A 25,657-nucleotide genomic window follows, 5' to 3' on the forward strand; every position below is an offset into this window, starting at 1 on the left:
ACATGCAAAAACACAGAAATGCCAACTGACCCAGCCACACTCGAACCAGCGACCTTCTTCCAGTGAGGTGACAGTGTTACCACTGAGCCATTGTGGCGCCCCATCAATCTAAATAAAAATTGAAAACATTATAAGTGTCTATACTGTTACATTACTGCAGAATAAAAGTATTAAGATCAGTCAAAAAAGATAAATCACTGAACATTTCAAACTGTATATATGTGAAAAAAGCAAAGTATGCAGTTGAACCTTTGACATCTTGATTTGTAACAATTATCTCAATATTTTACATTCTCTGCATGTTTCAGTTGCTGTGAATTAATTAACATCAAATCTGTTCTGATTGCTGATAAGCCTGGATCTTCTTTTATCCAGGTGCTACTGGCTCCAGACCCAAGCACTGTCAATCATGACTGTTTGTGTTAACTGAGATGTACTGTATACTGTACAGTCTGACAGGTGACATGTGATGATGCACAGTAGGCTTTACACAACACAGAAAACAAGGTCAAACCAAACTAAACAACCAAGCAGAAGAAAAAAGTACAGTGCACTAGGATTCACTTTCTTTTTTGGAAAGGTAGCTTACAGTAGCATTCTTTTCATAACTGAGATTTGCCATATCAATAGCTATGTTCCCACCCGTTTATTTAACTCAATACTTAACCCTTTCATGCATATGATAATACCAGTATGATCAAACCAGTGTGATTAGAATGTTTTAACATATTATCATCAAATGCTCAAATTTAAAATGCATTCTATGCAACATTCACAAAAATCAATCAATCAATCAATCAATCAATCAATCAATCAATCAATCAATCAATCAACCAACCAACCAACCAACCAACCAACCAACCAACCAACCAACCAACCAATCAATCAATCAATCAATCAATCAATCAATCAATCAATCAAATCAATCAATCAATCAAATCAATCAAATCAATCAAATCAATCAATCAATCAAATCAATTCTTCAATCAATGTATATTATGTTGAAACAAATTATTTAAGCTTGGGTTTAGAGGTGGATGCTTGGAAACAGTTCTGGCTGGTCTTTTAACCAAACTATTTCAATGAAATACTTGGTTTTAGTCTTGAGGAATGACTAAATCAGCAATTCAGATGGTGCACTTTGCATTGGTCTGCTGGTTAGTCCAGTAAACCTTTTATATTATATGTAGGGACACATCAATCAATGGAAAATTGGAAAATGGAAAAAGGCAGGGGGACTTTACATTGTTTTCTATACATTGATAACCATTACTGACAGACACTGAATGCCAGCACCAAGTGTGTGTACACTAATAGAAAACATGTTAAAAACCTTAAAAGACATGGCATTGAACAATACAGAGCTTCAGGTCCAGTGTGGGTTGGAAGAAGTTTTCAGCCAGCCGTCTGTTCACAGCATGTCAGAATGCAGGATATATGGATAAAAAATGTAATCAGTGTCACCCTGGAGAGGCACTGGGTCAGTTTAAATGTATCTTTCATTTAGTTTATCATGTGAATTATGAAATTTGCAACATATCTTTGTGATGAGGCAACATACAGTATACACATAACAATGTATTTAATGTAGTGTTTCTAAACAACATTCCTGGAGGACCACCAGTTCAGCCCATTTCCCATGTATCTTTAACCAAACTCACCTGATTCGGATAATCAGCTTATTAGCAGAGACTGAAAGACATGTAATGGTTTCCACTGAGTGGTACAATACGGTATGGTACTTTTATCAGGCTTGCATTTGCACAGGGTAGAATCTTCTCTTCTTCTTGGCTTTGTGGGTGTTTATCAAGACGACGAAAAAGTTTGTTTGAGCTCAGGTCGACCATGGCTTGTTATTATATGTATATATTTTTACGGTGTAATGTCTCGGCTGTGTATTTAAAAAATGGCGGTTTCTTTGTTTTCATTCTGGCTTTAGCATGAGCGAGTGACGTATCTCTGTAAACCAATAGCGTTCAGCTGCGTATCTAGCTCCACCTTTTGATACCTTTTTTGCCGTGCTAGGCCATAAAAGCGTACCGTGTGACAGACAAGGGATACATCCAAAACATGCTGTGTTGGTGGTCATCAAGGAGTATGGTTGAGAAACACTAGTTTAATGCACATTTATGCATTCTGCTATGTTACTGTATAAAAACATATTACTATGTAAATCTGTGTTCACACCAGACGTGGAAGACGCGTCAAGCACGAGTGATTTACATGTTAAGTCAATGCAAAGATGCGAACAGACATCCTGCGCGAATGGCACGGCCTGAATTGTGCAAATGGCGTAGCGCGAATGAAGCGATACGTGCTGATGGCGTGCCGCAAATTGAGCGTTTTGCGTGTTTGACACGTTTACAATCGCTCGAGTTGGAAAATCTGAACTTCTGCGGACGTTATCGCCGCGTTAACCAATCAGGAGCTTGCTCCTGTGGGGGCGTGATTATGACGTAGTGCCTGTTGTTGGTGTCCCAGCCGAAAATCAACCGACAACAGTTCATCAAACTGGGCTCGACTCAGTCAGAAGCACCGCTGAAAGCTTCCATCATCCAGGTTAGATTTCTGGAGGAGTTTATGAGCTCACAGATTTAACAAGGCATATACTTTTCAAGGCATTTTGACAAATGAAGGCTGAGCAGAGCATCATCGTCTAGAAATGGGTGTATAAAACCATTTCTGGAGAGTTTTTAAACTTACCCAAGCCACATGTCTACCATGTAAATATTAAAGGACAATTAACTTATTGCCCTCAATGCACTCTATAGCACCTTTAAATAATTTTATCTGGCTGGTTTTACAGTGAGAAAAAAAATTATAACTGTGTTTCCATAGTTTACTTGCCTCAACTGAACTTATGCAGTTATAATACATATTTTAAATGTTTATTCAGATCTTGGTGTTTTTCTCCAACAGCTCTTTATGCAACATCCCAAAATTGCCTAAAATATGTAGATGGAAACACAGCTGATGTGGCACATGTTATGATTTCAATGTTCTCGACTTGTTTCAGCCCTTAATGTCTGTCATTTTTTCACACCCCTTCTTTTTCACACTTTCTCACCTCTCTTAAGAGTATTGCAGTCAGGTGTCCAGGGAAAGTGTTAGAAAGGGAGTCTGTTCTGTTGGCAGTTAAAGCAGAGCTGGAGTCCTCAGGGAGACACAGACACACAGTTGGCTCTGGGCTGCTAATACTCCATTGATTTGATCTATGGAAGAGACCATCCAGCATTTTAAAGCTTCAGACTGACATCTCTCAAAAGCGTTTGTCAGTGCTTCAATGACACACACGCACACACATACACACATTTAGTTTTTTTGTGAATTGTGGGGACAAAGGTTTCCACTGTTTTTTTATGCTGTACAGACAGTATTTTCTATCACACTAACTCAAACCTTACACTTAACCCTACCACCTTTTTGTTTTATTTATTTGCCAACAAATGGCAGTGTATATCAATCAGCATTGCTCAAGAACGTAAATGTACCTACATTAGCCTAAAAGGTTTCATTGTTTTCAACGTTTCCATTGGTTATTTTTACGGGAAACTGTGCAATTTAATTTTCTGAGGAAAAAAAAAATGCAAACAAATAACATCTTATATGACTTTTAAGCATTTTGAAAAATGGGAACGTTGGCAGTGTTATCATAATTTACCATCTCCTTGTAATCCTTGTGTCTATCCATCATTATGTACATTTGCTTCCTGATATGTCACAAACACAAACACACACATTGATGGCATTGAGATCATAAATCCTTCATAAAAAATGAGCCCATTTATGTTTGTTGACTTTAAGCTCTTATGATTTAGAGGACTTTTCCCAACTGTGTTAGAAAGTTAAATAATAATATATTAATAAATAAATTAAACATTTAATATTTGTTTACATAGAAAAATACAAAAATCAAATGTCTTTGCTTTTATTTTCTTTCAAAAGCAACGATAAGTGTGCATAAAATCACAGACTAATCATGTTCAAACATTTTTATTCCAGTTAAAGTTTAAACAAAATTCTGTATGAGGACTTTAGGGAACTTATATGAGCTTTGCTTCATTAATAATTCATGTACAGATCAAAGTAGAGCCCATCTTTAAACTTCTCATGTAGTCTAAATGTGTAATTATGGTCTATAAACAAATTGATTTAAATGCAGAGAGATTTACACTAAACACACTTGATTACTTACAAATGAGACACAAACACTTGTCAGATTTTTATGATGTTATGTTCAAGGGTATAATCAAAGATAAAGACTGCTTTTTCATCTTTTGACTGGAACTAAAAGAGCCTAATTTACACTTAAAAAACATAAAACAGTATTTAAATGTTATATGAAAAATGCCAAGATGAATGAAATCAACAAAAAAATGAATATATCAATCAATTAGTTTTACGAGTATTGATTAAAAAGTTTTTTTAATTACAAAAATTAAATAAATCATTACCCTAATAGGATGTTTTGTTATTTGATGTCTTCATACAAGAAAGTGAGATTTTCTGAATTAAGAAACTAGAATAACTAAAAGTCTTACCATGTCAAAAAGTCTTAATATCAATTAATGTTAATTTTAATTGAGAGAGTGTGGAAATGCTGTTGTTTTCAAAATAAATTCACATTATTACTCTTTGTTTTTTTATTGTTAATGTTGTGTGTGCATTTTTCTTTTTTTATTTTATTTTACCATACCATTTATCTGTAATATATGTGGCCAAATAGCTCAAAGTCGATTGAAGATGAATTTGAACAGGGCTTCAGAAGAATCGACTCTTTAAATCTGAACGAATATAGCTATACGAATAGCTGTGGTAGAGTTAAACATTGATTGCAGAAGTAGTAAAACCATATTATTAATACATAAGCAAGAGACTTGTTGCAAAACACCTGATAACACAAAGAGAGAATAAAGGTTTACATTAAAAGTATCAGCCTTAATCAAGGAGCGTATAGTCAAAGTATTTGTTATCTTATTTTAAAAAATAAAATAAAGGGTGAGAGACTTAAATTTGTAATTTTCTTTTTATTTCCAAATATGCTTGCTGGGAACATTAATATAACTATTTATTAAAACGTTTTTTTACTGTACCAAAATATAAATTGTCTATGTTCAGTGGGAAATGGATAAATGCAATTTTAGAAATAGTTGATACAGTACATGAATGGTCTCACTAAATCTTCGGTTTTGATTACTTATCAAGCTAACTACTAAATTTCTGGAGAAAACTAAATTAATTTCACATGCTACAGACTAGAACATTCTAAGACTGATCCTAGATCAACGTTTTCCCCCGAGACACTTGCTGTGTCTGTGCCCAGATGTGACAGTTTTGTTCATTGTGCTGTGAGCTTTGAAGAAAAGCCTGTTCAGAAACAGCCCAATCTGGGGAGTGTTGCTTTAGAAAGAGATCTGCGATTGTTTGCTGGGGTCTAGAGGGGCATCTCTGACCAGTTGGCATTGCCATCTTCACCCATTCTCATGCAACTCTCTATTCAAGCTCTGTCTCAGCAGCCTGCAGCTTGGTAAATGCCAAAATCTGCATCGCCTTCGAGCTCCAAAGAACACAGGCAGTGAGCCTGCAGGGTTTAAACCCATGAGAGTGAAACAGGAAGGGGAAGAGGATGAAAGGGAAATGAGAATGAAAGCTGAGATGATATAGACGGAACAGAATATTTGCTTTTTGTTTCTCCAAAAAGAAAAAAAAGGACAGCGTTTTTTATAGCGACCTGCTGCTGCCCTTCAAATGCCATCCAAGGTGACTGTGATTTGAATGAAGTGACATCAACACAAAAAGCAGGAATTGATGCAACAAAGCAATTATTCAGTTTTAGGCAGTGGGATGAAAGAAGGCCGGGTGCGAGAATAACCTAATGAGCTTATTTAGATCAAGGCCGATTTGACACGCGACTGTCACAGCTCTTCTCAGAGATAGCGTGAGCTTCCCTGCCGCTTCCCAAAGAATCGAATCCATTGATGTAAAAGAGTGATTAAAATGTACTTTTTTCCTACTTTTTGTCTTTGGATGATGCACTGGCATGCCCATAAAAGCAGCGTGATCTCATTAGTATTCATACATGAAGCCGGCTCTGATGCATTTATCTTTTTAATACGTTTGGGGAGACACTGATATGCATAATATGAACATATCTACATCTTCTGAAACAGCAAATCTAGTGTTAGTTCAGTATACAGTACATATAAATATTTAGCAGTCTCTTGTTGCAGTTCACAAAAAAAAGTCTTTTGTCAACAGCACAGAAAAACAATGCCATTCTTGATCTATAAAGATTTTCAACATGTGTTACATGAGTATTAACTGACAGGAGTGTCTTAAATTAATTTTTTGCATTATGTCCAGGCAGAGTCGGATTAACATAAGGGCTAGGTGGGGCTGAAGCCAGAGGGCCTGCAGAAGGAGGGGGACTTGATTAGCTAAAGAATTCATTTGCACCATGATGCTGGGAAACCCCTCTATGCATATACTTTCGCACGTTGATGATGTGAAGGCACCTTGTGGCGCCTAGACTCTGCACAAGAAGTTTGGCCAGAGGAGAAATGCTCGAGCCCAACTGAGCCTGGTTTCTCTCTAGGTTTTTTTTCCTTCACTTTCGCAAATTGGTGAAGTTTGTTCCTCGCCACTAGCTCGAATGGTTTGAGACTTGTGGAGCTGTGCATCGATGGAATTGCAAGTGTTTGGACTTTCAGCAGTAAAAATTAACCCACACTGAACTGAACTAAACTGAACTTAAACTGGACTGACACAGTTTCTATTTACTATAATCTTCTATGTCAAGCTGCTTTGACACAATCTATATTGTAAAAGCACTATAAAAATAAAGATGAAGTAAATTGAATTGAATTGAAGTATTATTTTCAGTTTGCTGCTGTTCAAAACCATGCAAGTGTTAAACTGGGCCTCGGAGTGGCTGTAGCCCAATCAGAATATTGAATAGCCTTGTTTGTGTTACCCATAATGGTGATCAGATATCCTAATTTTCCCAGGACAGTCCCTTATTTCAGCACTATTTTGAGAACCGTCCAGTCAAACATGGGGTAACCAAGCATGTTGTGGAACAAAAAATGAAATTCAAACAATCTTCATCATTGATTAACTTGTACATGTAGTAACAGAAGCCAGGATAGGTAGAATCATACTGAATGGACTCAACGGCTGCATGCCGGTTACAGCTGGACTGAAGAAACCGATGTGCGCCCGCACAATCTTTCCATCACACAATATAACTTAGATAGTATGTGGACATATCAAATAGTCTACACAAGCAGTTATCAAACTGCCCATTGTTGCGTAGTTTGTATCTCAAGCAAATACACTCAGTTATTGTTTACAGTGAGTCTAACTGAAATCAATTTGAAAGCAAACCTTTTTATGAACCTTTGCTTTGCCCCTTTTACGAAAACAGCACAGTGGAGTGAACCAGCAATTAATCTAGCACATGTTTTATGCAGGGCGTCAAGGTGGCCCATTGGGTAGCACGATCGCCTCACAGGAAGAATTGGTAAATTGGGTAAGAACGGTGAATTGGGTAAGCTAAGCTGTCCGTAGTGTATGTGTTTGAGGGGTGTGTATGGATGTTTCCCAGTGGTGGGGTTGCAACTGGAAGGGCATCCGCTGCGTAAAACATATACTGGATAGGTTGGCGGTTCATTCCGCTGTGGCAACCCCTGATTATTAAAGGGACTAAGCCGAAAAAGAAAATGAATGAATGTTTTATCAGCAGATGCCCTTTCATACACATCCCAGTGCTGGGAAAAACACCCATACGTTCTTGCAAGGCAAAGAGCCCTAAGAACCTAAAGTTTGTGAAGTATACTTTTCTCAGTGCCACTGTGCTGAAAAAACACCAGTCATCTGGATTATTTTTTTCATAGCAAAAAATAAATAAAATAAAATAATAATTTAAATAATAATAATAATTCTTAGTTATAATGAAAAAGGTAAAGTATTTTTTTAATAAGTAAATATCTTTTTTTGTTGCTGTATGTAACAAACTGTACAGTGCAATCTGTGAACTGCTACACAGATACTTCATAAATCTGTATCTACCTAAATCACAGTTTACTTTGGCTTTGAAATTTGTGATTGTGTATACTCACGTTTTACAAAACAACATATTTGTCAACAACATTCAGTATATTTGGCACATCGGATCCTCCATTTTGTCAGTCATTTCTTCTTACTGTCATCACTTCAGCGTGACATGAAGTGAAACTTCTCTTAAACTGCATTTATTAGAGCTACTGACTTCTCTTAATCAGCGCATCCTAATTCTCAAACCGTTATAGCTTTTAAAACTTGATAAAACAAAAGTGTACAAAAGTATAAACCAAAGTATGATTGAATAAAATTAAAGTATTTGACTGTGATGAATGAAAGCTGCAGTGTATACTGGTATGCCAGTTTAAATGAAACATGTACACCTCTTTATCTGTTGCTAGCATTGTAGTGATTATCCTTCTTTGTGTCAATGGCTGCTGACCCAATGTGCAGTGTAATACTGTTTGTGTGTGTGTGTGTGTGTTTAAACACAATAAAGCACAGAGGACAGCAGAGGCAGATTATTGATGGTGGAGTTTGAGAAGGGTTTTTAAAAGAAGCGGAGGAGGCGAAATGAAGTTGAAACCAGCACTGGCTTTCCTGCGCCTCTATGTGTGTTTGATAAGATCGTGTGCTGGGCCCATGGGTCTCGCTCTCAGCGGGGTGATGGAAATGCAGCACTGCTCCTAATCTCTTAATGTATGTTCCTTCGTCCTTGGCTGGGGCACATGGGAGAAAGATGGGGCCTTATCAGCGTTTATGAATTTATGGAAAATATTTCTGCACTGACAGTTTTTAGCGCTCTCTCTCTCTTGATTTTCCTCCATCCTTCTCTCACCCACCCACTCGCTCACTTTCTCTCACACTTTCCTCTAGCGTTCCCCAACCAACTTCATGTGAGTTTCAGCGGAGGACGGGAAGCTGGCAAAGCAGTTGGCAGGAGTTTCTCGCTATTGGAGGGCTGATTCTAGAATTAAAGTTGCTTTTTAGGCTACACACGTTGACAAGGCAGTGACGTTGATATGAAGTCTATTTATATGCACTCTTGAGAGCCTAGCTGAATCACACACACTTTATAATAGGCAAATTTAGGGTGACATGGTAAAGTTAATGAGATATTTACTGAACTTTTTGATTAATGAATAAAAATACTCTCTCTCTATAGACCTTTTTCTTAGAACGCAAAATTACCCATTATGCTTTGCGTGTATACGCAAGGAGAATGCTAAGAACTTCCGGTCTGCAGCTTATGCATATAAACAATCACATTCGGAGAGCTTTGCAATAATAGTTTTAATCTATTTTATTTGCTTTTAATGTCTTAGAACTAATACTGTTGTTGATCAACACAACCTCCTGGACTGATTATTTAAAAAATGCAATCTAATAGGATGGAAAACAACTGCTGTGAGGCATTTTCCCCTCGGAGTCAGACGGCATCTTGTGCCGTTTAAATGAAGCATCGTCATTGCTAAAGTTAACATTTTCTCTTTCTTTCAAATATATAACCAGCCCAAACAAATGTATCTCACCAAAATGTTCGACACACACGTAGCCTGTACTGTCCCACTAACACATCGATTGAATAAGTGGCACAAAGTGAAAATAAAGTGACGTTTTGAAATGACAGAAAAACACATACTGTGGTAAATACTACACAACACTAGCTAAATGAAACATAAACTGCTCACAATTACAATCAACATGCAAATCACCCAGCAGAGTATCAGTAACGTACTTTTATTGGTCATTTTTGTAAATTGCATGACTTGCATAACTGTTAAATTTCATGCCAGTAATCTGGTTTGCTCTATAATGAAGTGAAGTATTGCGTGTGTGTGTCTGATGGAAGATGCGTGAACTAGGAGAACATTTTTCTCTCGCGCTTGAATCACATCTGACAGGTTATAACGGCTTTAACACACACCTTTCAAAGTTGTGTGTCACAAAAACACTCCGTAATCCACTCAAAACGCTATTAAAACCCATTTTTGGATCGCAAATTACCGGTTGTAAATGCTGTAAACGGAAATTCTAAACATTATACCGGAATACGCTGGTCACTATGGCGCCCTCCATGCAGCAGCCAAGAAAAAGGTCTATATGAAGGGTTCAGATGCAAAAACCTCTGCGTGCCGTCTGAGATTTCCATCGAAAATGAACATTTTTTCTCAGCCTCCTTTGTTTATGTTATTTCACTTTAAAGACCAGGAAAAGGACTTATTCTTTGCCACAAAAGTGATATTACTGAACAAACACAGGAGCCTGATATAAATGCTTGTTTTACAGGAACATTTCTATTGGCATTTAGAGGTTTTTGCATCTGAACTCAACATATATAGTTGTATGGTAATGTTTTCCACAGGATTGTGTCAGATCGTGGGGGATGGTCCATAGTCAACTATCACACTTAAGAAGAAGTAATAAAAATAAAAATAAAAATAAAAAGTCTGTTTCAAACCAACACTTTTTTTTCTGTTGCTTTAACCCAAATAGTTGACTTTTTGTAATGTTCACAAATGAAAATATGTTAATAATTACTCACCCTCATTTTGTTATTCCCTGAGACATTTGGTCATCATCAGATCAAATTTTTTGATGAAATCTGAGAACTCCCTCATCACGGAAACAGTCGCATGATATTCAAAGGTCAGAAAAGCATTGTCAAAACATTCCATGTGACTTTAGTGGTTCAACTGTAATCATATACAGCTTAACCTGTCACAGAAGAGAAGACATTGCACAAAGTCATATATTTTTGTTTTGATCCACAAAAGTGTTCCTTTGAGATTTGCATGTTTACATGATAACAATTCAACCACTAAAATCAGATGGAATGTTTTTGGTTTTATTTTCTGGACTTTGATCACCTTGTGACTGTTGCTGTCTTTGGAGGATGAGGGAACGCTCAGATTTTATCTAAAATATATGTATTGTAAAATATATGTGTTGAACAATGGAAAAGTTGAAATTGAACAATCTTCTCAGGGATTAGAATGACATGCAGTTATGTTATTAATAACAGAATTTTAATATTTAGGTGAACTAACACTTAAACAGCTACTAACCTTCATGCTGTTTAGCAGACATGATTGTTGTGGTAAATCCTGCAGCATTGATCGCCTCTGCAGTGCATGGGGCTGCAGCATGTTATAAACCACATGTGTCACTATGGAAATGATCAGTTTTACAGTTGAAGTCAGAATTATTAGCCCCCCTGTTTTTTATTTATTTATTTTAACAAAAATAAACATTTTTAAACACATTTCTAAAAATAACAGTTTTAATAACTAATTTCTTTGCCATAATGGTATTCATGATGATAAAAAAATATTTTACTAGATATTTTTCGAGACACTTGTATACAGCTTGAAGTGACATTTAAATGCTTAGTTATGTTAATTAGGTAATTATTGTCATTAGGCAAGTTATTTTATAATGATGGTTTGTTCTGTAGACCATCGGAAAAAAAAACTAGCTTAAAGAGGCAAATAGTTTTGATCTTAAAATGTTTTTTTTTTTTTTTTAAATAAAAAAAACTTTCATTCTAGCCGAAATAAAACAAATAAGACTTTCTCCAGAAGAAAAAAAAAAATATTATCAGGACATGCTGCAAAATGTCATTTCTCTGTTAAACATCATTTGGGAAATATTTGAAAAAGAAAAAGAAAATTCAAAGGGGGGCTAATAATTCTGACTTCAACTATTAGTAACTCCTAAAAAGGAGTCAGCTGTAGAATTTAAAACTTATGGTTTAATTGGGTTAAATTAACCATGGATAAATTAGATCAGCCTTCCTCATAATCAAAAGAACACTGAATTGGACTCATTCTCCTCCAAGCACTGTTGTGGGGTGATAGGCGCACTCTTGGAAAATGTTGGTTCTTAGTTATGTAAGATAGAGCCAGGATCTAAAAAAAATATAAAATAGTTGAAATAGTTACCTCACTGAAGTAAGCATGTCTAAATGTTTTTTTTTTTACTTGACACATGCTTAAACATGAGAGTCCAAGACTTTAACAGTGTACAGTAAATAACGGTATACATAATAGCATTGGACCACCAGTTTAATAACTAATAAGCAGCAAACTAGAAGTTTTAATGAGGCAAAATTCCTAGTTGACTTAACAATAGTTTGTAACAATGAGAATTGTCCCTAAAAATAAAGTACTGTATGACTGAAAACTATGACATCATTTATTCACTCACTCTCTTTTTGTTAAATACATTGTTTTTAATTGGTTAACTAGTGATAATGGTAGTAATACTTTAATATCACCACACAATACCGTAAATAGGCAAAGCATATAAAACAGCCAAAGCAGCCACATATAGTAAAAAAAAATAATAAAAAAATCTCTCTGTATTTATTGCCGCACTCTGTACTCTGCCATCATTTCTTTCTATTGTACCACTGAGTAACACATACCGTAAGGTCATCCACCTACAAAGCAGACCTACCTCTAAAATAACAAGTGAGACGTTTTACAACTCAAACACACTTGTCGTATAAATGGTTTTCCAAAAATGCCAACTGTTCATTTTTGCTTTTAACACTTTTTTTTTCATATGCCCTTTAAACTCCCATTTCAAAAGACATTTTATGCTTTTTGTTTTTGAAAATGAGAAGCTTCCCAAGAATCCTCAACCTGTTTTGAACCAAGAACAGTATTTCACTGAAATGACTGGCAAAACCCAGCATAGCCTAATTTGTACACCACGGTTTTATAATGAACTAAAATAATTCTAACTTCTCATAATAACATAAAAGGTCTCTAACATTGTTTGGGGCTTTTGCAACATACCTGTTAAACAAACAGAAATTAGTTTTGCTAGCAATGTAATTAAACAAGTATATGTTGTCCTGCTTGTTTCCTAGTTAAGAGTAGCTGTGCCTGTGTTATAAATTAAACAAGCGTTTTGGTGTGTGCCAGATCTGCATTTTTTTCATGTTTGTGAACAGATTTGATTTGTAAAGCTGTTTTTACAGAAACTTTATCTCTTGCAAGGGCAGAGATTGGACAGAAGGGTTGCAATTACTCTGCATTAATAATACTATTTTAAAATGAAAAAAAAAAAAAATAATAATAATTTCACACTCTTAACCAAAATAATTGACTTAATAGAAAATTTTTTTTTGTAAACTGAATGCTCTAAACCACTTAAATTTTTTACAGAAGGTGAAAATAAACAGCCCTAGTTGAATTACCATAGACCATTGAGCCTTAAGTTCTATGTTAACATGTAAAAAAAAAAAAAAAAGTGGATTAACACCTTTAACACTTTAACACTTGTTGACTTTCTAGTGCACCATTTCAACAGCAAAAAAAAAAAAAAAAAAAAAAAAAAATGTTTTTTTTTTCTTGTAATTTGGTCTAAAATGAACCTAACATTAGTAAAAAAAAACAGTTTTCTATTTTCACACAAACACACACACACACACACACACACACACACACACACACATATATATATATATATATACTATATATATATATATATATATATATATATATATATATATATATATATATATATATATATATGTATATATATATATATTATATATATATATATTATTATTATTATTTTTTTTTTATTTTTTTTTTTTTTTAACACACAGAAACTACTGCCACACACATGTACACTCTAACACAAACACACACACACATCAAGAATCTGCTGCTTTAACTTGAATACTGTTTTGTTTTTTACACTTAGGCTGGTAGAGTGTTAGAAAATATACACTTTATTTTAGTAAAAAAAAAAAAAAAAAAAGTTTCAACGTTGTTCAAAAACTCCATACTAATGTGGAAAAGCCATTCACAGAGTTTGTGATGAAGATTCAGTTCTTTCTTCATGCAAACTAGATTTGAGGATTAAAATGGTTTAGGATGGTTTATTTTTATAAGGTTTAGTAAAGGTAAACATGAGCAATATTTCATGAGTACCAGTGCGATGTCTCTGTATATTGGCACTGGTGGGAGGCGTGCATTGCCTTAGTGTCCCACCAGTGAATGATATACAGTCACATCGCACTGCTATGAGTGTAATACTGTGTTTATACAACAGTTTGACGGCATAATCGTGTGTGTAAAAATTAAACAAGGAGAGTTTTAAAACCCTTTTGTATGAGGAACTACTTTCTTCCGCCATTCCTTCACATCTGCAGCTGACGTCAGAACAGCAGAAACTGTTGCTCATTCACTAACGTCACTTTAGAGCTAGTATTTGAACGGTTCTCTAGCGTAATGTCTAAAGTGATGACAAAACAGGTGATTTTGCTCAAATTTTAAAGAGCCCCTATTATACATGAAATATGGTCATATTTTGGTTGTAAGGGTCTCCAACGACAGACTAATATGCATGCAAGGTCAAAAAACACTTTCATGGTCTTATAATCTGCATTTAATTTTACCTAATTATTTCAGCGACTCCCATATGAATCGTTCAATCCCTCTACCCCCCCCCACCCCCCGCCCCCCCGCTCCCCCGGTCCTTACTTTACTAACGGGTCCCTTTCGTTTTCACTATCGGGTTGAGGTCGGCGTGATCATCCTTTGCCTAGAACAGCAGTTCAGCTTGCTCCGGTGCTGCACACACACATTACCCTCCTCAGAGGAGACACACACACACATAACCCTCCTCCCCAGAGGACAAGACACACACGCCTAGAGTGCCAGCTTGCTGGGTGCAATTTAGACACCTCACCTCGAACCTGAGCTGAACTACTTTGAAACTTGACCGTTGCATGCGTGTAGGAACAGCTGACGATCCATAAACAAAGCGGCACACATCGCGATTTTAACGTGGCTTTACACGCAATATGAGAATAAAGAGTTAACCTGATACAGGACACGCGGTTACAAGTAACAAAACACAACTAAATACATAATTTGCAAGCTAGAGTAAACGAGGCAACAATTTTAATCGCACGTACTTACACTTGTAAAATGGAGGAAGAAAGTGATTCATGATCCACTGATCCATGTTCTGACAGTCTTTACTGATCCTTCCTTTTACTAACCGATAAAGTCTTCTTTGTAAGCATGTAGTTTCCAGAAGCACTCAACTGCTCATGGCTGGGCTATATTGCTGAGGTTTCATCTTTGGGTGGACTGTCAATAATATCCATCTGCACAGCGTGACTTCATTCGACTGGTGTCTGTGTGTGTCTTTTTTCCGTGTTAGTGGGCGGGGCCGCAGGTTTCAAATCTCCTGGGAATTTAGCGGTGTAATATTGATTTGATGAGCTGTAGTTAGAAATCATTCTGTTTTTCTCCTCTAAGGGCTTATTATGCGGTCTCTGTTGACATCGTGTGGATGAACAACATCAACAGTCTTTGCTCTGTTCAAAGACAGGCTAATGGCTGCCAACGCGCTGTCTCTCAGAAATTATAAATATTTTAAAATAGACACTATCCTTATAAATAAACTGCATAGTTGCAATCTAAACAAATACATTCTCGACCAAAAAAAGCCATAAAAGTACATGTTGTCCATCAGCAGCAATATGTCAACTGTAGAGGTTTTCTGCTTGTCGCTGTATGTCGGCCAGAGTAATACACACGGGTGAAGGGTTAAGAGGCTAGACGGGTGCTGTTATTTGCAGAATATCGCACAGCTATCAGCCAATCAGATTCAAGAACTAGACAGAACTGTTGTATAAAAAATAAGACAACAGGAGGGTTACATGAACAATGTGTATCTTTTGTCAATACACACACATTGTAGGAGTATATGTAAAATGGTTAGTAAACATATATTAAACAATTTACGAAGCTTTTTTAACTAGTAATGTGTAATAAATGTCTGTGACCTTTGCTATTGTTATTCATTAAAGTACTGTTAGGTTTTTCTTGACAAGCACCACAATCATTTGTGTTGTTTGTGGTGGTCTAATGTGTCAGGCTTGAGCACTGTTGAATCAGTAGCTCTACCTACATCACACATGCAGGGCTCCGTTTTCTTTCAGAGAGAATCAGAAAGCTGTAACTTTGTCTTAGAGGTATTAAAAATAATAATAAAGACTTTTCAGAGAAAATATAGATGCAGTACTACGCTACATGCACTCAAGATTAATATGACATGGTAAAAATTTAATACATGTTACTTTCCATTTAAGTTAGTAGTTAGGTTTAGATATTGTGTAAGATTAGGAATGTAGAATAAAATCATGTCAAATGTGTACTATACACAGTAATAACAGTCAATTTCTTAATAATAGGCAAGCAACAAAACCACTGTTAATATTGAGAATTGGTCATTAAACTTAAGAGTCGCAGAGTTTTAATTTGGGTGAATTATACCTTTAAGTCATACTGAGCTCTGTAATTGCAGGTCTTTACGATACATTGTGTTATATAAGGTTCTATTGATAAATAAGCAACAGTATAAATTCCAGCAGCGATCTGCAACAATCCATTTTTCTGACCTTCCGTCTCTCCTATGCCACCTGTCAGGGCCTGAAAATGGGCTCCAGAAAAAAAAAAAAACGAGTGTGAAAATTTTCATTTGGGTCATGGTCCCTAGCGCTCTCACCCTTCAGCTGAGAGGAGGCAGGCTTCTACATGTGCCGCGAGGAAAAGGAGGGGGAGAGGGAAATTAATAACTTCTGAGAAATGGACCCAGAGCCTCCAGGAAGCTCAGTCGTGATTACAGCAGCATGGGTGGCTGGTGCGAGTAGAACTGTGACTGTACGTTGGAGGTGTTTGTACAGTTCAGGCTATATTACTATTTTAGGCTTTGAAGTACCTCAAGTCATATCAGCCACCACAGATACTTAACATCCTAATTTAAGATGTCCAAAGCACAAGTCAGGTTATTGTGATACAAAGATATCTGCAGTGCAGAAAGCAGCAGGTCATGAAAACGAAATTGTAGACATAAATAAGCAATAACTTCAACCCATTTTAGTTCCATAATGAGACATATTTCAAGTGATGCTAATATTTTGCGGACCGCAACAGAAAATAAATGATTGGTGATGGGTAATGTACAATGCCTGGAAAAAGAGATCTCCTCAAACAGGACTAGAGACTTAAACAACAAGATCAAATCAAGAAAGAGAAAAGTTTATTAAGAGATTAGTTACTTAGAGTAAACCAATTGCCTTAAAAGCAACAAGTTCAATTCACAAAGATTATGCAAGTAAACCCATTGTAACTTGGAACTGTTAAGTTGACTTTATTTTATTATTATGCAAACTGAACTTACTTTTTTGGTTTTTAAGTCAACTGATCCCTTTTTACAGTGTCAGACTATTTTAGCATGTCTGTTTTCAAATAATTACTACAATTATTACAATAGATATTTGGTGCTTCATTAAGTTTATAAACTCTACAATTATTGCTGGTATGATTTAGCAAGACACACTGGAGTCAGGAAGATAATATCTATTTATCGTACGTCATTTTGCTAGATACAGAAAAGCTGGAAATTTTTTTATATATGAAAAAGTGATTAGTTTACTTATTTAAGTACAATTTGCATAATTATAAAAATGAAGTCAACTAAACAGTTCCAAGTAAAATGGGTTTACTTGCATTATTTTTGTAAAATTAACTTGTTGCATATTAAGGCAATAGTTTACTCGCTAAAAGTAACCAATCCCTTTTACAGTGTATCAAAACGGAACAGTGAAAACAGGGGTATATTCAGAAGGGGGCAAAAAAAAATAAAAATAAGGTGAAAAAAATAAACACACACCTCAACATAACTCCCTTTACAGTTATAAACAGAAAGAAAATTAACCAGACTTCCCTTCTCTTTGGGTGAACTGTTAGATGTTAACAAGAAGATACTAATAGTAGAAGTTTGACTTCAATAGCTTCAACACGAATGAGCTACTTAAGCTAAATCAAATGTTTAAAGCTCTAGTGAACAACAGGTGGAGAAGAGCTCTGTTGCTGCACCATCTAGCCACCACCAACATTGATTTGAAGTGCAGCTCAGGTTAAATACTATCTCTCCTCTCCCAACAGCCAATCACAGGAAAGATCCAATGATCACTTCCAGGTGGACACAATTACCTGCAAATTGGGAGTGGGAAAAACAAAACAAAGCACATTGTGCACACCAAAGATACGTCTCAGAACATAACTTCCATATTATTTGCTTTTCCTGCTACTGTGTGGATGTCACTGTTATGGGTTTTCTAACATATTTCAAAATATCTTATTTTGGGTTTAACCAAGAAAGAAAAAAAAAATTATCTGGTTGGAACAAGTCAAGGGTGAGTAATTATGGCAAGATTTTTTACTTTTTGGTGAGCTAGCTCTTTAATAAAATAAGTAGAGTAAATGTCATTTAGCCGTAAGCATGAAAACGAATCTAATTTCTTTCAAAATCTGAGCAACTCGCATTGCACGGTTTTTTTTTTTTTTTCTCTCACTGCAAACTTTGGGAGAAACTATTTAGTTTGCATCTGTTTCCGTTCAAAGATGGGAAGTGGTGCTACAATTGCCTCTGTATCCAATGTCTCATTCTTATGCTTTGAGTTCTCCAGGATACAACCCTTTTTCATTTGTGACTGTCATAGTGATTCACTGCAGTCACTGATGCTCATTCAGACCCTGATCTGCATAAAGACTGTCAGATGGACTTTTGATTTAAGAAGCTTCTTTTATCCTCCGTTCTCTTTAAGCCACGGCTCTAAAGTCCGTTCCATAAGAGCACTCATGCATACAAACCTGACAGTCAGTCTGAAAACAAGCGCTCGTGTTCTCTTCCGGGCAATGGAGCTGCAAAGTTGTTCTTCAGTGGGTTGTTGTTTGAAACAGTCAAGCGGAAGAAACAACATGGTTTAAAATTTAAATGTAGATGGAGGGCAGTTGCTGACCTTCGACTGAAGTTATTTGCAGGGGACAGTAATAAAGCAGTACAATTACTGGGCTTTGTGTGAAAGGAATTGATTGATTGATTGATTGATTGATTGATTGATTGATTGATTGATTGATTGATTGATTGATTGATTGATCTTGAATCAATTACTCAACTACAAAGAGAAGATCTTTAATTTAACAAACCACACAGAGCAACAGTTAAAGTCAGAATTATTAGCCCTCTGAATCAAGGTGCGGTCACACTTGACTTTTCCTCCCATAGACTTCCATTCATACGCACACGAATACGTCAGACCGGAAACGCGGGGTTATGCGTTAAGTTTCGCAGGTTGCTGCGGTGCAAAAGTTCAAGCTTGGTGAACTCTGACCTGCGAAATCGCATCACTTGCTGCATGAGACCAATCGAGGATCAAAACGGACCTCTCTGAGCAGAAATTTAAAGCATGGAGCAATCATTCGCTTTTTTTAAAGTCTAATTAGCTTGTTTAATCCTGCCCCTTTTCGCAGCGCCGCACGACAGAATTTCGCACTCACAAAGCCGGTGTGACCGTAGCTTCAATAGCCCCGCTGTTTATTTTTTCCTCAATTTATGTTTAACAGAGAGATGATTTTCACAACTCATTTCTAAACATTATAGTTTTAATAACTGATTTATTTTATCTTTGCCATGATGACAGTACATAATATTTTATAAGATATTTATAAAGACACTTCTATACAGCTTAAAGTGACATTTAAAGGCTTAACTAGGTTAATTAGGTTTACTAGGCAGGTTAGGGTAATTAGGCAAGTTATTGTATAACGATGGTTCGCTCTGTAGACTATTAAAAAATATAGCTTAAAGGGGCTAATAATTTTGACCTTAATTTTTTTTCTTTTTAATGAAAACAGTTTTTATTCTAGCCAAAATTAAAACAAATAAGACTTTCTCCAGATTAAAAAATATTATCAGACATATTGAAAAAAATTCCTTGCTTTGTTAAACATTATTTGGCAAATATTTAAAAAAAGAAAAAAAAAATGAGTAGGGGGCTAATAAATCTGACTTCAACTGTATTTATGATATAATGGTTTATATACATATTTTATATCATTCTATCAAATTAGTAATTGTAGACATGTATTAAAGGAATAATGAAGTATATTTACAGTATGCTGATATGAATCTGGTCATTTTGTGCCATATCACCCATTTCCTAACCACTCTTAAGGCTAGAAGAGTGAACTGTAGCTGTATATTACACAAGACTAATAAAAATTTATTCTTCAAATTCTTATTTATTTTTAAACTCAAAATCTCTATTCCCATACTGTGGTTTATTGAGTCTCTGTGGGTTCTGGTGTGCTTCTAAATTAACAATTGTATGTTATTCAGTTCATAAATATGGTCAGCTGATTAAGAGCCTTCCTCACAGATGTTATCACAGCTTTGTGTCGTTTTTTTTTTTCAGCATTGGGAATATTAATGTAAAAAGCAAAAGACTCAAATATATCTTTAATGACTGCCACCTGTTTGACTATTGAAAAAAAAAAATTTACAGAACAACATGCTATGCTTTTGAAAATCCCACATCTGAGAAACAGAATAACTTTCTTGTTGTTTAGCTTTTTATGCAGAATTAATTGCTATTATTCGATCTGTCATCCATTTGTTCTAACAACAGGAATCCAATCTTGTGGCTCTGTGAAGAGAGTTAGTGTTTGGCAGTACTATCAGATTTTCGCACTGAAAGATTTTCACACTGAACATGCTAAATGTAGCATTTTTTATACTAAAAAGGACCTATGCCAAATCTCGAGACCAAACTATCATTTAAAAGGTAGTACTTAAAATACCTTTATAAAAACTATTTAATATTCAGTAAAACAAACGAACAACACAAACAAATTAAGTGACACTTTATTTTAATGTACACTTCACACTATTAACAAAACTAAACTAAGACTATTAGGTCAACAAACTAATAATTAGCTGCTTAATGATGATAATAATAATAATAATAAATGGGTGTCCCGGTGGCACAGTGGGTAGCACGATTGCCTTACAGCAAGAAGGTCGCTGGTTTCGAGCCTCGGCTGGGTCAGTTGGTGTTTCTGTGTGGAATTTGCATGTTCTCCCCATGTTTGCGTGGGTTTCCTCCAGGTGCTCCGGTTTCCCCAATAGTCCAAAGGCATGCGCTATAGGGGAATTGGATAAGCTAAATTGTCCGTAGTGTATGTGTATGAATGAGTATATGGGTGTTTCCCAGTGATTGGTTACAGCTGGAAGTAAACATATGCTGGATAAGTTGGCGGTTCATTCTACTGTGGCGACCCTGGAATAATAAAGGGACACAGCCGAAAAGAAAATGAATAATAATAATAATAATAATTCCTTACATGTATATAGCGCTTTTCTGGACACTCAATGTGCTTTACACATTTTTGGGGGGAATCTCCTCATCGACCACCAGTGTGCAGCATCCACCTGGATGATGCAACGGCAGCCATATTGGCCATAGCGGCAGCCAGACCCCACACCACACACCACACACCACCACACACATGTGGACCGCTCACCACACATCAGCTGATTGGTGAAGAGGAGACAGACGGATGAAGAGAATTGTGATATGCCATGATGGACAAAGGCCATTGGGCAAATTTGGCCAGGATGCCACGGTTAATGTCCTACTCTTTTTATTTTTGGAGGACATCCTGGGATTTTTAATGACCACAGAAGAGTCAGGACCTCGGTTTAATGTCTCATCTGAAAGAATTAATAGTTAGTAAGGTGGTAGTTGGGTTTAGGTATCGGGTAGAAATACAGATGTAAAATACAGTAAGCTCATACTATACAAGTAAAAATAAAGTGAATATATTATATTATGCAGATAATGGGCCATTCGTTAATAGTGTTAATTGTGACAAACTGAAGTGTTACCATAAAAAAAAAAAAACTAGATCAAAATAAAGACAGATGATATTATCCGCAAATCCAAGAATAAACAAAGCAATTGACCTCACAGTAAGAAGAAACACACAATATTTTGGGTACATTGATGTCTGTGTAATATGTGTTGGGGTTTCTTTAATTTGTACCTGTTCATTTTAAAACTGTCTCTCTGTATGTGTTGTAGTTTGTGTGATACCCTGGTGGCAGACATTAGTGGTTTAATAACTGTGCCAGCGTGATTAATAATAGTGGAGCACCCCGAACAGAGCAGCCATAATCACTGCACTGATTATACCTGCTTTAAACTACATTACCCATAGTGAACTCTGTCCTGCCCCAACACCACTGTAATTATTTATGCTCACTGTGTCTGAATGTGAAGTCAGCAAGTGCTCCATTTTAGTTACCTAACACAGAGACTTAGGTGTAGTTTATGTACTGTATGTACATCAGCTGCCTTCTTTCTTTCTTTCTTTCTTTCTTTTATGCAGTTTAAATTGTTGCACCAGTAGATCTTTGTTAGTGAGTCATTGTAACATTCTCTCACCTGATTTGTTTATTATGTTCATATTGCAATACGATATATCACCTGATAATTTGAAAAGACCTATTTGGAAGTTGATTGATAGGGATGATGCAGTTGGGCAGTGTGTCTTCCTAAAGTATAATAAACAAATTGTAATAGTAATAGTTAACAAACTATAATCATAAATGGGGGATTTGCAGTGTCACTATCCACTTGTTAGGTTGTGACATTAGTAATGTATGGAATACTGTTTCCGGGTCCAAGCCGCTACTCATGTGAATTGAGAAAATGTTTGTTTATGACCACTTTTTAGTGATATCACACATTAAAGTGAGATTTATATAAAATTGTGCTGTAAATGTCAGTCTCTGGACATGCTGCATCACAGACACCAATATTTTAACTATATATAGAAAAATTAAACGCTTTCTGGCCATCCGATTATGGATTAGGGTTGGGCGATGTTGACCAATTGGCATCGTACGATGTCTAATGTGAAACATTGCGATGTACAATTGGTGAATTAATTATTTATGAGTAATTAATTAATTTGTGACGAATTAATTATTTGTAGCCTACCTTTTCAACTACCTGGGACACTGGCATGAATAGGCAAAGTGATCTGTGTCTTTATATAAGCGTTGACAAACTTGGTTGGTAAAAAAGATGCACAACCAATAGGAACCAACCAACCTCTGAGGTTTTCGCTAAAATGAATAAGTGCAAGCGTGAAAGCGAAAGATTGAAGCAGTGTACTGACACATTACCTGATAGATTAAAAAAAACGAAGAGTCATTAGATAGAGACGAGATTAATTAAAAATCACGTTTAACAACTATAGTGGGACATGATCCAGTGGTACATCCTTAATAAACTGTCTGACGTGCACTGCTTTCTGGGGTTTGTGCTCAAAGTACCCATACTGACTGCCTGGAGCTCAGACGTGCGCATATACAGTTTAAGCTCATGCCAGAGCTGTGTGTATGTATGTGTGTGTGTGTGTGTGTGTGTGTGTGTGTGTGGTTATGTTACAGTATGTGCATTTTCAGCGGTATAGTGTGGATGGAGAGCTGTTCAGAAATGCTAGGTAAAACACAGTGTGGATGTGGATTGTTTTTTTTCATTCTAAAATGCCATTTTAAAACTAGGGTGTATTAGTGTAAAAGTGTGTGTTTTTCGTGAGTGGTTGCTGCTGCGACGGGGGCGGGGTGGAGGATCGTGATGCCGTCTATCTGCCATCTGCAATGGACGATGGCATCGTCTATCGACCCAACCCTAGCATGAATATATATATTGCAATCTTGATTTTTAAAAGCATTACATTGCTTTGTAAACATGTATTATTACTATCTAATGAGTCTCCCCATATAGTTTGATATGGCGCTTGGACCTGGAAGCTGCTTTGCATGATGTCCCACTTAACAGGCAGTTTGTGAATGTGCTCATTGTGATGTCAAGGCTGAAACTATATATTCTGCAACCATACTATACACTGATTGATACCTTTGGTGTTTATTTTTTGACTCTTGAGGCAGAATATGGGTTTCAACTAAAATTATGTAACGCTGCATAGTGGTTGCCAAAACAAACACTTCCAAGTAAATAACAATTTCTCTCTTTCTTTTTTTCAGGCTCGTACATGCTTGGTAAATGCTTCTCAGTATGGTGCAGGACAACGGGCTCAGCTCATGTTACGTCCGCTGAGTGAGAACGACACTCACTGTGTGCAGTTCAGTTACTTTCTGTACAGCCGTGATGGACACAGTCCTGGGGGGTCTGAACGTGTATGTGCGTGTAAACGGTGGCTCACGGGGAAAATGCGGTGTGGAATGTGTCTGGCTCTCAGGGGCGGCAGTAGGCATTCAGGTGGAGAGATGGCAGTCAGCACCTTCTGGCCCAGCGAGTACCAGGTGAGGCCAGTGTCTGACACAAACACTTAAATGCAATTGATACAAGATGCAGTTTGTAATCCTGTAAAACAGTACTTTCTTGTTTTTTGTTCTTAAATTTGCTTTAATAAACAGTTTATATTAAAGTATAGTTCTGTGGTTTAAATAAAAACTGCATGTAATAAAACTGAAACACTATAACTTCAAGAGCCCCTTTTATGCTGTAATAAAAGGTCACATTTTGATTTTGGGCTCTCCAACAACAGGCTGATATGCATGCAAGGGTCAAAAAACACTTTCATTGTCTAATAATATGCATATATTTTTACCTGCATATCCCAACGGCTACCATAAGATTTGATCAGCGATTTCATTTGTTTCCAATCTCCTTTGCGTGAGGCTAATCTGCTGTGATTGGTCCACTGACCCAGACTGTTGTGATTGGTTGATTGTGTCAAGTGTGAGATGGAAAGAAACGCTCACCATGGTTATGAAGTAGCACAGAGTATGTGTCAGTCCAATGCAGGAATGCATTAAAGCAATGCAGTTTAAACACCAGCATATTACTCTAATCTTAACCACAAACCACAGGTACTGACAAATATCCATGTGAAAGTCTGACAAAGTCCCATACATAAGTCTTTGCTGATCTTTCCTTTAATAAGAAACGGCTGGCGGAATCCCACGTTGCAGGGTAGGTTATTGTATCAATCATCAGAAAAATGACAAAAACAAACACAACACAAGCTGTTGAGGGGGCAGCAGATCCCTGGACTTCCCTTTCCATAGGACACCTCCTCTAGTTTCTCTGGGGGATCTCAAACATTCACAAGCATGCCGATAGACATTGTTCCTCCAGCAAGACTTGGGTCTTTCCTGGGGCCTCCTCCCAGTGGGACAACCCCGGAACACCTCCATAGGTAGGCATACCAGGAGGCATCCAAAACAGATGCCCGAGCCACCCTCAGCTGGCTTCTCTCGATGTGGAGGAGCAGTGAAATCTCATGACCATAGGTTAGAGTAGGAACGTAGATTGACCGGTTAATTGAGTGCGTTGCTTTTTGGCTCAGCTTCTTCTTCAGCACAATTAACCAGTAATCCACCGCATTTCTGCTGCCAATGCACCAGTCGATCTATCAATCGTACCTTGCCTAAGTCTGAACAATCTTTAAGATACTTGAACTTCTTCATCTGGGGGTAAGGAGTAGCAAGCCACCTTTTCGGGTTGAGAACCATAGCAACGATGTGGAGGTGCTGATTCTCATCCCTGCCACTTTACACTCAGCAGCAAATTGTTTCAAGTGCACACTAAATTCCATGTCTGATGGTGACAACAGGACAACATCTTCTGGAAATAGCAAAGATGGAATCCTGTGGTCCCCAAACCAGACCTCCTCTGGCC

At 36.6% G+C, this 25,657-nt stretch overlaps 1 protein-coding gene across 1 annotated transcript in view; it reads left to right on the forward strand.

Moving 5' to 3' along the window:
• ptprua (protein tyrosine phosphatase receptor type Ua) overlaps positions 1–25,657 on the forward strand; it is a 448,322-nt gene that overhangs the window by 206,237 nt on the left and 216,428 nt on the right. Inside the window, 5 exon segments of the mRNA XM_056479406.1 lie at positions 23,998–24,008; positions 24,010–24,135; positions 24,137–24,181; positions 24,183–24,235; positions 24,237–24,276. Of these exon segments, the coding sequence (XP_056335381.1) occupies positions 23,998–24,008; positions 24,010–24,135; positions 24,137–24,181; positions 24,183–24,235; positions 24,237–24,276 (275 nt within the window).

This window comes from Danio aesculapii, chromosome 19 (assembly GCF_903798145.1).
Source record: "Danio aesculapii chromosome 19, fDanAes4.1, whole genome shotgun sequence".
In the NCBI taxonomy this organism is placed as follows: Eukaryota; Metazoa; Chordata; class Actinopteri; order Cypriniformes; family Danionidae; genus Danio; species Danio aesculapii.